The 15,381-nt window shown below is 43.0% G+C and overlaps 1 protein-coding gene across 7 annotated transcripts in view; it reads left to right on the top strand.

Annotated features, from left to right (window-relative positions):
• Positions 1-15,381, top strand: part of PALM2AKAP2 (PALM2 and AKAP2 fusion) — a 554,929-nt gene that overhangs the window by 534,733 nt on the left and 4,815 nt on the right. For 6 of the 7 annotated variants that reach the window (XM_010365579.2, XM_010365577.2, XM_030919139.1 and 3 more), the window contains one exon: positions 3,476-3,654. The exons of the other annotated variant lie outside the window; for it this stretch is intronic. In XM_010365579.2, coding sequence (XP_010363881.2) covers positions 3,476-3,654 — 179 coding nt within the window. The remainder of the gene's footprint in view (positions 1-3,475; positions 3,655-15,381) is intronic. 7 annotated transcript variants of the gene reach the window in all.

The following is a 15,381-nucleotide window of genomic DNA, read 5'->3' on the forward strand; positions in this document are numbered from 1 at the left end:
GCTGTCAGCATCCTAATGGAGAGGACCTCTGGCTGCAAACTCTGGACCTCTGAGGAAGTTGTCAGGTGTGGAACAGGTTTCTCTCCAGCCTTTTAGCAGCCTGTGTGATTCCTAAGATGGCACCCAGAATTCTGGTGCCTGGTTTGAACCATACTTGGAGAGGAGCATCAGAGATCACAGGGCCCAGCAGAGAAGCCTGGCTGAGCTAGCTTCCCTTGATACTGACCAGAATGATGGCCGGAAGTCTGGGAATGAGGCATAGTGTCTTCTCTCTCTGGGGACCTGTGATAGCCCCTCCTGAGTGGGTAGATAGAGCCAGAACATGGGCTCAGTTATCCAAAGCGACCATTCTCAGCCCCCTTGTCCCTGGCAGCCCCTGCTCCAGAACTGCTAAGCCAGCCTTTCTTTCCTGTTGCTCCTCTGACCTCTAGTGGCTAGAACTAGAAAAACTTGCTCTAGGGATGAAATCATCAATAAGCAGGAAATGTCTTTAATGTTTAATGGCTGAGCGCTTCTCTATACTCATCCTTCACCCTCTTTACAGCATTCTTTCTGCATACATCCCATAATTTAATTCAGCCATCATCAACACTGGGTTTGGGCTCCAGACTGTGACTGTTACTCTCTCATGTAACTTGGGATGGAGTTGGGGTCTGGGCCTCTGTGGTCATGACATCCACCCTAACTACATCCCAGGGTTGTTGCAAGGCTCAGATGACATGAAGCCTACAAAAGTAATGATATATAAATCCTCTTGTTACTCCAAAGCCATTGAGTTTGTGATTCTGTAGACCTAAAATGTTTTAATTCATATATTTTGGTGAAGGCATTTAAGCCCTTTCCTCTAATTCTCTGTGGGAGATTCTGTCCCAATCCATAAGCATTTACTTGTGGTTGTTATGTATATTTCATAATGGACTTACTGATTACTCAACAAACATGAATTTCCTACCTCATGCCGTATACCACCGCTACTGCCAGACAGGCAAAGCTCTACGCTAATGGAGTTTACATTCAGATGAATTAAGGGGATTCATAGACAGGTGAAACATACCCCCTGTCCTCAGGATGACATTATAGCTTAATTGAGAAGACAAAACTTCAATAACCAGATAAGATTCAAGTCAGTATGTGAAAATGGCCTTCACAGAAATATAAACAGGAGTTCCACTGTGCTGTGTGTGAAAGGGAGAAGTTAGAAGCAATGAATATAGGCTGTGCTTTCTAGGTGTTTAATGCTGGAAGAATGGCTGGTGGGAAGTGATCCGGACACTTGAGAGGTCAAATGGAAAATGATGAAAATTAACCTGGTAACTGGTGTCTATTTCTGGTCCCAGAAGAGATGCAAAAATTGTATGCAGAATATGCATGAAATTGTTAATCTCACCCTATAGTCATATTATTCTTTGAGATTCCAATTAAATAGTAGCTAGATTCATTAGATGCTTTCTGTTCTGAATATTAACCTTATAAATATTAACTTTGTCCTCATAATAACTATCTGAGGTAGGTACCCCTATCATCATACTCATTTTACCGATGAGGAAACTAAGATATCAAAAGAGTAAATAGCTTGCGCAAAGTGATTTGGCTGCCAAGTTATGGGTTCAAGCCCAAACCGGCTGGCTCCAGAGCTTGCATGCTCACCACTGTGCTATATTGTTTCTTAAGCCTTCAATTAAAAAGTCAATCAGAATTTTCAGAGATACATACTAAGTGTGCAGGAGTGAGGTGACCTGAAGTCTATGATTGGTTTAAAATAATTCAGCAAGTCTAAGGAAGGAAGGAAGAGCCAATTATACTAAAATCTTGATAAATGTTTACTCGGGGTGATGTTTATAATGTTTATAGGGGTCATTATAGTGTTCCCTAATTTCCATAATAAAAAATAGAAACCTTTTGCAGTGAATTTGGAGATCTTGAAATACTTATTATTGTACTGTTAATATCAAAAGACTTTTCAGTTATCCTGGTAATTTAGATCAAAGCAATGAATCTCACTTTTATTAAAATAATGTGGTTATGAAATGGAGTACCCTTTTCTGTATATTAAAACCTATTTTCCACCTAATTCCCAAATGTGACAGCTGAAAGCTAGGAGAATTTAAGTGATCAGCCCATGATTGAAGTGGGAATATGAAATGATATCTATAGTCAGCACATAGCCAACTACTGGAAGAGCAGAAGTTAAAAACCTGGGTTTCCTGGACTCCAGGCCTTTGTAGCTCTCATCAGAAGGAGGTTCTACCAGTAAAGGGCTAAGCAGCCCACATAGAAACATGGACACGAGGCTTCACTTGTGATTCCTGCTACACCAGGCAGTTGCCAAGTTAGAAGCCTGGGATGTAAGATGAAGAAAGGTGAGTCATCTTCGGCTTGGAACTGGAAGAGGTCAAATGGTCCTTTTCGCTCCCAAACGGGGCCATGCAGGCCCCATTTATCTTGTGTGTTTTCTCCACATTCCTTGTTCACAGATTCTAGCCGTGTCAACCACAAAGGGCATAATTGGAAAAATCCTAATTGTACTTGAAGATACTTCTCAGTAGTGCATTTGGGGCTCTGTGGCAATAAACCCACCCCTTGAAGGGCCAGAAGCCAGGGCCAGGCATTTCTTGGGAGGGAGGGATGGAAATGGTCTTGGTAAGCGTGCGCAGAGTCATCACACCACTGTTGAATTAATCACTGACCTCGTCTCTCCATCCTGAGGATTCTTGGAGGACATTGCAAGAGCTGAAATCTCCCCATTCCCAAGGCTGGTGTGCACCTTTTCCACTGCCTTTGTTGGTGTACACTTCTTAAAGTCTGGGATGCCTCAAACCCTCATGTTTCAGGACCCCAGCAGGTGAGGTCAATGAATGAAGCTGGCCAGTATAAGACTGGGGTGAACTGAGAAGAACAAGCCTCATCCTTATTCAAAGGTTTTATAACACTGAGCTGTCTGCACAAAATGCCCGGGCAGGTCAGCAGACAACTGGCTTCCTCTGCTATAGAGGATAGACCCTGGTGAGGAAAGCAGGAGGCCTGGGTACCATCACTGGCTCCCTGTGACTTCAGCACAGCCTTCCCTTGGCAGAGCCTCAAGCTCTTTCATCTGTTAAGAAGTGGGTCTCTGAGTCTCCAAGGCACCACCACCTCTGACAGTCTAATTCTATGATCTGTGATAGGACACATGTCTCAAAACAACTGGAGCCACTGTCTGTCTGTCCAACATATATTTGTAGACTGTGTGCCAGGCCTGTTTGATCTAACTGACTTTTTGGAACTTGGTGTCCTTGAGATCTTTAGATGGGTTTGTGCATTAACCTTAAGTGCTTTGATCCTGTAATATAATAAAATGGCCTACACTTAACCATCATTCTGGTACCATTCTCTGTGTCAGAGGTTGTTGCTCTTTTATTTGCCAGTTTTCTCTTCTTTCTAAAAGCAGTCATGAGCAGACAAGCTTAGAAAGGGTGTTCTCTTCGTGTTGTTTCAGGGAAAATAGAGAAAGTCAAACCTCCTCCATCCCCCACCACTGAAGGCCCCAGCTTGCAGCCTGACTTAGCCCCTGAAGAGGCTGCCGGAACCCAGCGGCCCAAGAATCTGATGCAGACCCTCATGGAAGACTATGAGACACACAAATCTAAAAGGCGCGAGAGAATGGATGATAGTAGTGTAAGTTTTTCCTCCTTTCCTCTTTCACTTCTCTGAGCGCGGCCGTCGGTGTGGTGTGTGGCATTCTAGTCCAGGCACAAATGTGTATGTGGTTGTCTGGTCAGCATTAGGGTTCCGATATCGGTTTTCAAATATGTGGTTTCACATGCCTGGAACTGGGTTTGGGTTTTTGCCTGTTTCAAAAAAAAAAAAAATGTTGATCATGCAGGGAGCTGGTTGTTTGCAGCCAAGTATAGCTGGAGTTGACCAGCAAGACTAGTGTGTAAGATGTTTGGTGCATAGAAAGACAGCATGCAAGGGCCACACAGGGAGAGGGATGCAAGGGCCCTGAAATCATCCCTAAACACCTGGGAGCTGATCTCTACCATTGCCCAGTAGAGATTTTATTTCTCTAGAGAAGGCTGAAGATGCTGTTCCTTCAAAACTGACCCTCTAGGCAATCCCTAACAATGTCACACAGTGCTTAAAAGACCAAGTGTGTTTGGGACTGTTAACAAGCCCACGTGCATAGCTTGATAGCAAAGAGCCAGTTAAAATGACAGTTGAAAACCACATGGCTACTTTGCTACCCCCAAACCCTAGGAACTTTGCACATAATGTTCAAATTAACTGTGAAGGAAGTCATCTGCTCTGTGGTTTCTTTCTTCAGTTAGAGACATAGCAACTGTTGCTCTACACAGTCCCAGGAGCCTGGAGATCAGCCTCAGGGTTCATGCCAGCCTCCTATGGGTCTTCTGGCACCAGTCTCTTAGCACATATTGAAGTCACCACCTCCTCCCCTGACTGCACTCAAGTCACAAATAGCTTGGGTTGGTTGAGGATCCTACCCAGTTTACCTGAGACAGTCCTGGCTTATGCCCGTTGTGATGCTGGGATTATAATCCCCTTTCACTCTTTTGTTGTTGTTGAGACAGGGTTTGTCTCTGTTACCCAGGCTGGAATGCAGTGATGTAATCATGTCTCATTGCAGCCTCGACCTCCTGGGTTCGGGCAATCCTCCTGCCTCAGCCTCCTGAATAGCTGGGACCACAGGCATATGTCACCACACCTGGCTTATTTTTTAACTTTTTTGTAGAAAGGAGGTCTCATTATGTTGCTCAGGCTGTTCTTCAACTCCTGAGCTCAAGGGTATATTCCCACCACAGCCTCCTAAAGTGCTGGGATTACAGGCATGAGCCACTGCACCCAGCCTGCCTTTCCCCCTTGAAAGTGTCCCAGTTTGGGTGATAAACCATCTGGTCACCTTAAACTTGAATACTATGGAGTTCACAGTAAGAATTCCCTGCTGCTGGCCGGGCGCGGTGGCTCACGCCTGTAATCCCAGCACTTTGGGAGGCCAAGGCGGGCGGATCACGAGGTCAGGAGATCGAGACCATCCTGGCTAACACAGTGAAACCCTGTCTGTACTAAAAATACAAAAAATTAGCCGGGCGTGACAGCGGGCGCCTATAGTCCCAGCTACTTGGGAGGCTGAGGCAGGAGAATGGCATGAGCCTAGGACGCGGAGCTTGCAGTGAGCCAAGATCGCCCCGACGCACTCCAGCCTGGGCGACTGAGCAAGACTCCGTCTCAAAAAAAAAAAAAAAAAAGAATTCCCTGCTGCTGTATTGCCTTTATATCCTAGCTGGCTAAGTTAAAGGATTTCTGGAGTTGAAGCCCAGATACTGAAAGTTGCTTTCAAAATATATGGTGGTAAAGACAGGAAGAAAGCAGATAGATATCTGGCAGCCTGGCTACTCACTTGGCATCTCCCAGGCTTTCCCTTATGTTTACACCTGAACTGCATGGAGCGCTGTCTCAGTTGCTGTATTAGGCTGCAGCTATTCTACTGGGCTGTTCGCTGTATTAGACAGTGGGATGACGCCTGGCCCTGGGTAGCTGCTGCAGACATTTCCACTGCTGAACTTCACTGCAGGGGAGCCAGCAGCTCCTTTCGTGAGCCTGTAGGACTTTTCCCTGGCTCCTCAGTCACTTTCACCAGCCCTTCTTTGAAGCCCCACTTCAAAGGATAAAGTTTACCTTAAGAATTTTCTGGAGGCTAGATCATTCTGAAGCGTGGTGTCTGGTTTCTTTTCTCCCAGCGACTCTGCTCTATACATCAGCAGCTTTGGTAGAATTTAGCCAAGTGGATGCCCCACACTCTGATATGGATGGGGAAGAACAAGTAGAACCACTTAGCATGTGACCCACGTGAGTGTTTGCTGAGCACACTCTACTTGTCACTTGTGTATGTCTTTTGTGTTGGAGTGCAGATGATAGGGAAAAATACCCCATACAGACAGGTAGAGGCAGTTCTCACTCATTTCATAAAGGCAGAGGGCTGGAAACTCTTTCGTGCACATGCTGACACTCTGGCAGCCACCTAACAAATGCCAACCAGGTTGGATTTTTCCTTTGCATAAATGAAGCTGCTTGGAATCAATGTTTTAATATGCTGATTGCCCTTCACTTGCGAAGTGAAGAGGCAGCCTCCTCTCTCTGTATTTCCCAGTAAATAAACATTTTGAAAAAGGCAGAGACCTAACTAATTAAGCTGTTAATATCCCTGGATCTTGGATTCAAAGCCAAATGTTTTGCACTGTTATTGCTGTTACAACAGAACCAAGTTTGCTGTTGTTGAAAATTCTTAGGATCAGGACAAAATCTACCAATCCACTATATGCTCATTTAAGAGTTCAAATCTAAAACAACAAATTCAGATTGCTTCTAAAGCAAAGATATGATCATCAGTGAGGCTTCAAATGAGAGCCCTCTCCTAGCCCTTCCAATTCAGGGGATCTTTTCTCCTTTATCTATGTCGATCACTGGTGAATGTGTTGAAGTTTACCTGTAGGGATGAATAAAGATTCATTTTTTTCCTAACTGATCTATGGCCCCTTTTCCATTTTTTTTCTTTAATACCAGAAGGATAGTAATAGAGAGCAGATGGATTGCTGGGGGATTGAGTTATGTAACTGGCTTACCTATCCGTAGAAGCATAAAGTTAATTCTCTTAAAGGTAAAGTAATTCTGGTCTCTAGCCTCCATTTACATACACTATTCTCATGGAGAAACATGGCTTCTTAGACTCTCTACCCTCTAAGCACCTCAGTGGCTCACACCTACATACCCAGCATCTCCCCATGTTATGCAGCATCACCCCTGGTACCTCCATTTGCCAATATTCTTTCCAGTAAGCCACTTGGCAGCTTTTTGGCATGCCCTTTTGGAGATGATAAATCGTACCTGAGAATCAGTACCTGTCACATGATTAGAATACAACCATGTGTTTGGCCATTGAAATTAGCAGTTCTTTGTGAATTAAGCAAAAATAATAATTATTTTTTATTCTTTCTAAGGAGAAGGCAGAGTTAAAAACAAGACAGGCGCTGATCATTGGAATGTGTATAAAGTGTGATATGTTAGACACAATGATATTGAGGAGAGTGAAAGACAGAAGGAGAAGGATAGAATGTAGCTATGGTGGAAGTTTTGCTGAGTGAGAAACACTGATCTTTGCCATCAAAACAAGTTCAGTGTCCCCTGAGGCCCCGAGCCCCGAGCACCATCAGAGTTTTGGTGGCCTCTGGGGTCCTGTCCACAGGGACTCAGCTCAGGGCCCTGCTCTCTCCAACTTTCCACTTTATAAAAAGTCTTATGCAGAGAGGTCCCTAGCTTATGGGAGTCAGGGAGTGGTGTTATCCAAAGGTTATCCCCAACTGGCCATATTTGTTACTAACTCAGAACTTGAGCAAAGTACTCCCTTTAGTGGCCACAGTCTTCACCCACCTGGGCTGATTTCTTTGTCCTGCATATTGAAGTCACCAATGAGTGTCTCCAGCCTCACTTATTTTTTTTTTTTTTTTTTTTTTTTTTTTTTTTTTGAAACGGAGTCTCGCTCTGTCGCCCAGGCTGGAGTGCAGTGGCCGGATCTCAGCTCACTACAAGCTCCGCCTCCCGGGTTCACGCCATTCTCCTGCCTCAGCCTCCCGAGTAGCTGGGACTACAGGCGCCCGCCATCTCGCCCGGCTAATTTTTTGTATTTTTTAGTAGAGACGGGGTTTCACCGTGTTAGCCAGGATGGTCTCGATCTCCTGACCTCGTGATCCGCCCGTCTCGGCCTCCCAAAGTGCTGGGATTACAGGCTTGAGCCACCGCGCCCGGCCCAGCCTCACTTATTAATGGACCTCTTGGCTAATTCTGGGGACAGGAGGATTACTATCCCCACCCCCACCCACTTACCCAGGGCTGTTTACCAACTTATGCAAGGCCTTTGTGTGAATTAGGAAAAAAGTCACCCTTGTTCCTCTATGAAGATGCAGCCCTGCACCAGCCACACATTTTGGGGGTAGAGCAGGGGACTGGGCTTTAGTACCATTCATCCCTTTAGTCTGACGCTTTTGTGCAGTGCACGCACCACACATGCAGATGCAGCAGTCCTATTTATATTGTGGGTTTCTCTTATCTGGAAATGTTCTCTTATGTAGAAATGTCCCCTTATCTGGGTCTCATACCATTTCTGCTCAGTCATGCAATTCCTAATGGACGAGTGAATCCTAGTTTCCTAAAGGGCTTCTTGATGCCTTGCAAAGGGACTGCCTCCAAGGTGGGGTTGCCCACTCATGGATCTGGAAGACATTTGGATCAGTGGGCACAAATGATGGACTATTTGGATGTTTTTCCTTCAGGCATGAAGAATCCCTTTAGGAAACTATGACTCATCAGTCTGTCCTAAGTCACATGACTGTATTTAGGCAAACAGTATTTTTCCAGCCAATTATTTCCCTAAGCTGACCTGAGCCTCAGAAAGTGAAGATGATGGGTCATTGAGTCAGTGATGCTCATAAACATTTCAAGGGTTTGCTTTGCCTTTCTCAGTTGAAGGGATGCTGACCAGAGTCCAAATCACAACCTTCTGGATGTTCAGCCCCATCTTGACTTCTAGCACAGAATCTGCTCTCAGTGGGGTTTTCCTGTGTGCTCTCTCTCTCTCTCTTTCTCATCTCATGACTTAATTACTGAGAGGTCATCCAACCACTCTGTCTTGTCTTCGAACAAGAGAAGACCTTGTCAGTTCTCCTGGGCTACGTCAAAACTGAGAGTTCCTGGCACACATTACCCTTCCAGACCAGGACGTGCATTGAGAGTTGTGGCCATCCTCTCGCTCAGTGGATGAAGGAAGCCCATCTGCCTCCTGTTCCCCTAGACTCTACAGGAAGCTCAGTGATGCCTTGTGCTTCCCTAACTCTCTCTTGGGTTCTCACTCATACCCTAGTGAAGGTGCAAAGGAGAGAGAAGAGCTCCTGACTTGTCAGCCCCCAGCCATTAGCCCAATCATGACAGAACTATAATTCCTAAGTGTTACATATAAGAAGCAGTCAGCAATCACAGATGTGGGATCCCACCTAACTAGTCTATGGCTATCAATGCCCCAAACCAATAAATGCTTTAAATGCCCCAGGCAGTGTAAATTTGTGCTCATTACCGTAATTCTGGAGAGGAATGTCCCAAATTGGTCCTGCTATCTCATTTTCCATTGTCAGGCCATTTTTTTCTGTACTTTGCGGAAGACTTTTAGTCCCCTATAGGAACAAAAGGATCATTTCAGTTCCAAAGTGCTCATACTAATAATCCTAAATAATCACCCGAAATTGCTATCAAAGGATGATCCCCCTCTCGGGAACTTACCCAGGTCCCCAGGATTCTGACGAGGGAGGCTGTGTGGTCTCCCTAGGCAGGACTACCCTTAGGCCACAAACCAACTCCTGTGATTAAGATCTTCTTTTAATGGAACAACAGGTTACACGACGGCTTTGGGGTTCAGAGAAACATACGGGAAGAGAAAGACTATTTGGCTACAGATTCTAGCAAATCCAAAATGGCCCCCAACAACCTTGCTGGTGGGCAGCTGGTTGTGTACAGAGGGGAGGGAATCTTGTTAATTCAAAGGGCAGAAAATGAAAGCAACGTTTTGAATTAGCAAAGTACGGCTTATCTGACATTTTTATTAGTGAACAATAGGGTATCTAGTTGCTGCAAAGGAAAGACTTATAAACTAATATCAGTTGGAGAAAGTTTTGGCATGGGTGTAGAATGGCCTCCTGGTATTACTTCCCCTCCCATCCTCTTCTGGTGTGGTACCTGTTCCCGGCTAGGGGGTGTTCTGTAAGTGTGTCACTGCCATGTACTAACCCTGGTCTTTTCCCTCTCTGCCAGTACACTTCTAAGTTACTGTCTTGCAAGGTGACTTCCGAGGTACTTTTCAATTTGTTTGTCTTGGTCTTACTGAATGCATGATCCAGATGCATGCTGTTGTGGTTTGCCATTTCCTGATGAGTTAAATGAAAATGGCAAGAAAAATGACTTGTCTCCATATGTTTTTTTTTTGTGCCTTTTCTGAACTATGGGACTGCCTCAAAATGTTGGAGTCCCTGCAACAGTGATACACAATGGTGTGCTTTGCTGTGCTGTGCTGTGGGGGCGAGTGGGAGGGTACTGGGGAAGACCTTGCCTGCTCACGGATCTTGAAGACATTTGGACTAGAGGACATAAGTGATGGGCTATTTTGGTTTTTAAAGTTTCTTTAGGCATTAATAGCAAGTATACTTGGTCTGGTTGGAAAACAGTGCAGCTCATGCAGATTGAGCTATTGATTTTCACCCATTCTTTGTTTACCTTAACATAAAGCTAGAAAGCTCCATTTTATAGATTTAATATGAACCATCCTAATCTATAAATTTATCAAATGTGAACCATCCCAGGCCTCCTTCCCTCCAATCTTTAAACGTGTATTTTTTAGAAACTCTAAGCCTTGATTTCTCCAAAAGCCTCCTTGTTTAAGAGACAAGGTCTTACTCTGTCGCCCAGGGTGGAGTACAGTGGTGCAGTCATGGCTTACTGTAGCCTTGACCTCCTGGGCTCAAGCGATCCTCCAATCTCAGCCTCCCAAAGGGCTGGAACTACAGATGTGTGCCACCATGCCCAGCTAATTTTATTTTATTTTATTTTATTTTTTTGTAGGGACAGGGTCTCTCTATGTTGCCCAGGCTGGTCTCAAACTCCTGGCCTCGAGTGATCCTCCTGCCTCAGCCTCCCAAAGCATTGAGGTTACAGGTGTGAGCCACTGTTCCCAGTTCCCAAAAGTCTTCTTCTTTCCTTTTACACAGATTTCACAAATATATGTGCTATGAGAAGACATATTTTTCTCTTTTAATTTTTTTCTATTTTGTCCAGTTTTTCTTTTTGCTGAGAAAGCACAATATTTTTCATATTTTTATTTCTGGATTTTATTTTGATTTTAAAAGAATTATTTCAAGTCCACAGAATTGTAGAGAGAATCATTCGTTCTTTCATTGAACAATTTTCGAGGCTCTACTATGTGTCAGGCATTGTTCTGGCTTCCATGAATACAGCAGTCAACAAAATAAGTTCCTGATATCATGGAACTAGCATTCAAAATAATATAAGATAATAAAATAATAAAACCCACCTACCCAGCTTTGTCCATTCTTATCATTTCATGATATTTAATATTTTTAAAAGAATACAATTTAAGCCCTCTCGTTACTTCTCCCAGTTCCCTCCTTCCCTACAATCTTGCAGAGGTAACTGTTTTTGAGCTTGTTGTTCATTATTTCCGTGCATGGTTTTATACTTATACTACACATGTGTACATACATAAACAACACCTTATTTTTGCATGTTTAAAGACATTCTATAAATGGTAAATCGTGTTGCAGTATCTTCTGCTCCTGACTTTGTTCTGTCTACATTGTTTTTAGATGTGTCCTTGTTGATCACTGTGGCTCTGGTTCATTCTTTATAACTGCTGTATGGTATTCCATTGAATGAATATATCACTATTTATTCAATCTTCTATTATGGAAATGTAGACGATTTCCAGTTTTTCTTACCGTTAGAAATAATGCTTTTATGAATGTTATTATACATATCTCTTTATGTACCTATGGAAGAACCTCTCTCGATATCTAGGAGTAGAAGCACTGGCTACTAGCCCGATACATCCTAACATTTACTAGATATTGTAAATTATTTTTCAAGTTGGTTGCATTAACCTGTGGCATAATAAGTTTTTGGTCTCTCATTTAGCCAAAGAATTATATTTAAATATAGAGCTGACCTGCTGATTATCAGTAATTTTCTTTCATAAGATATCAGATGAATACTGAGAATATCATTCTGTACCTTCTTTAATGTCTAATTGTGATTCTCATCTGGAGGATGGCAGTTTGAAAATTAGGACTTAGCCCGTCTTCCCTTTGAGTCCATTTAAAACAATGAAAATCTGGTTAAATATATCCAAGGAAGATAGAGTTGGGCCCACTCTGTCTTCAATTTAAAAGCAGATTGGAAGATGAAATATAAATATTAATATGAATAGGGTGATACTATTTAACATATCTGTCTTTTGTTTCATATGTCCAAATTAAAATTGTCTATATTGATTGCTATTCAAAGTTAAGCAGTTCACTTGAATTCCCTAAGCATTAGAGAGAAAAATTAATATTAAAGGGTTGTGGAGAGAGAATTGTTTTTTATTCCCCACTAGACCTGAATGTGCATTTGTGAAAACAATAAAACTTTATTTATTGATTTATGTAGTTTACTTTTTTTTTTTTTTTTTTTTTTTGAGACGCAGTCTCACTCTGTTACCCAGGCTGAAGTACAGTGGTGTGATCTCAGCTCACTGCAGCCTCCGCCTCCCATGCTCAAGCGAGTCTCGTGCCTCAACCTCCTAAGTAGCTAGGACTGCAGGTGCCAGCCACCATGCCCAGCTAATTTTTGTATTTTTAGTAGAGACAGGTTTTCACCATGTTGGCTGGGCTGGTCTCGAACTCCTAATCTCAAGCAATCTGCCCACCTTGGCCTCCCAAAGTGCCTGAGCCACTGCACCCGGCCACAATAAAACTTTAAATCAGATCCTTTTTTGTTTTCCCCTTTCCATTTCTATGGGGAGTGTTGATTGCTCCTCTCTGATGTGTCTCCTTCTGGACTCCTTACAGTCATTGGGCAGCAATGTAGTCTGGTGGCCTCAAGCATCAACTCTGCACCCAGAGGGCGGAGTTCAAATCTTGGTTTTGCCTTCTGCTAACTGGGTAATTCTAGGCAAGTTACTTAACCTCCCTGTGCTTCAGGTTCTTCATATAAAAAATGGGAGTAATAAATTTCGTAGACTAGTGGTGAGGATTCAAACGGTAACTAACAGAACTTAGGATGCGAGTATGTCTATTATTAGAGCCCCAGAGACATGTGCCTTTTTGCCCAGAAAAGAAAGGAATGAACTTTAAAAAGTAAAGTTAACATGCACTAATAAACTAGTAATAAAAGCTCTAAATTTGCTAGAGATGCACACACACACACACACACACGTCTGAATTAATTACAGAACAGATGCTCATGCAAATACCTTGGTTTTTGAAACTTCTGAAGACCAGTTGTGGGGCAGCTCTATTCCCAGACAGCCCTGGGTCATAAGCCTTATGAACCCAAAGACAGCTTTATATCAAGGTTGCCAGGTATATTTCAGTAATGATGTTTATTTTCTTGTCTGTGCCATTACTAGCAGCTTTAGATTTCACTAGAAATGTATTGTATGGCCATGGTAAGTGATCGTGTGACCATGGTAAGTGGGCATACAAACTAGGGGAATGAATTAAGAAAAGAGAGCTCGTTGTGGGTGTAAGTGAATTATTTGAGCTCTTGACAAGTAGACGTCCAAACCCAAGCTATGTTAAACGTTTCCATAGTTATGAATATTATTTTTCTGCCCATTACACTTTTCATCGCTAAGCTCCACGAGGGAAGGGACTATTCTATCCTCAACAAGAAGCACCGTGCCTTATACTTGGTAGGAAACTAATAAATATGGGTAAATTGGATCGATAGATGGCTTGTAACAAGAATTGCTAAAGAGTAGAGCAAACTCAATTTGCCCAAGTTGTTTGAGAATCAAAATAGGGTTTAAATAACAAGACAAAAAACATTCCAAGAGGATGGGGATCATAATTTTTAGAACTTTAGATTTATTTTTAGCTTTGATGTAAACCTTTCTGTTTGTATCTGCAATCTGAAAGGCAAAGAGATGATCCTTTTATACAATGTAGAGTTCTTTATAAAATGCCCTATATTTGTATGCCACTTCATAATGTATAAATCCCTTTCACATGATGATAGAAAGAATTATTCCATCATATTAGGCTCTATTTGAGAGCTTACTATGCACTGGGAACTGTACTTTACATACATTGCCTCATTGATTTCTCTGTCCAACTTTATGCTGTAGTTTTTATGATCCCCATTTTACATGGGGATACTGAGGCACAGGGTAAGTGACTTTTCCAAGGTCACAAGGATTTGAAGTAGACCTGCTGGACTTCAGAGACCACAGTGCCTTCTGAGTAAGCCTGTGAAGTGGAGTAGCTGTGTTCTCCATGTTACAGATAAGAAATGTGAGATAAAAGATGAACAACAAAGGACGAAACTGGAAATAGAGCCCAGGACTTCCACGTGCAGTCCAGTGCTGTTTTTCAGTTCTGTGCTACCACACATTAGACTATTAGAAAATTTCTCTATTTAACTATAGCAGATTTGGAAGCATGCTTTCCTCCTACTAATTTCTTATTCTTAGATATCTGTGGATATTGAGTGAGTGACCATGATATGCTTATATGCAAAACACATTATGCAAAACACACATGGCTTATGTGCTTAACAGTACATCATTCATTCAGCAAACATGATTGAGGAGGAAAGGGGGAGGCTTCCCAGAGGAAAACACGTTGAAGCTCTTGGTGGTGCATTTATTTGGCAAAGGTGCAGAGAAACAGGTTGAGATGGACCCCGTAATCTCCCATCTACCCAGAATCTGCTTATGTCTGGGCTCCCACCTCAGCCTGTAACTGCACCTCCTTGCTTCTCTGGAGTTGCCAACTGTATTAGTCAATTTTCATACTGCTATGAAGAAATAACCAAGACTGGACAATTTATAAAGAAAAGGAGGTTTAATGGACTCACAGTTCCACATGGCTAGGGAGGCCTCACAGCAGAAGGCGAAGGAAGATCAAAGGCATGTCTTAAATGGCAGCAGGCAAGACAGTGTGTGCAGGGGAACTGCCCTTTATAAAACTATCAGGTCTGGTGAGACTTACTCACTATCATGAGAACAGCATGGGAAAACTCACCCCCATATTCAGTTACCTCCCACGAGTCCCTCCTGCTACACGAGGGGATTATGGGAGCTACAATTCAAGATGAGATTTGGGTGCGGACACAGCCAATCCATGTCACCAACATCACTGTCCCTTGCCTAACTGATTATATTTAGAATAAGCAATGCCTTCATTGCAGTTTGGATAATCAACCAATGTTGACTCTATCGGACTTTTCTTTAAAATCAGAAACTACACGTCCTAAGCAAATGCCAGAGCAATTGGTAAGAATGCCTGGGCTTGTTTTTGCTGCAGTGTCATGATATAGAACCATTTTTCATATGTTGGCAACCTAAATGCCATTAATCTGGAATCTTTTCTTGATCAAACTGAAACTGGAGCAGATAGGCTGAAGTCTCTTCTCAGGAGTCCATGGACTGCTCTAGTGAACGGAAGGAAGGGAGGCTCTCCCTCAGTGGTAGTGAGCCTACTTGTCCTTAATGTTGTCACCTTTCATTTCATTGATTAGCCTATGGGGTCTGAGGTTGCATCAGAATGCTGAGACTGCTTTTATTGATCC

This window comes from Rhinopithecus roxellana, chromosome 16 (genome assembly GCF_007565055.1).
Source record: "Rhinopithecus roxellana isolate Shanxi Qingling chromosome 16, ASM756505v1, whole genome shotgun sequence".
Taxonomy (NCBI): domain Eukaryota; kingdom Metazoa; phylum Chordata; class Mammalia; order Primates; family Cercopithecidae; genus Rhinopithecus; species Rhinopithecus roxellana.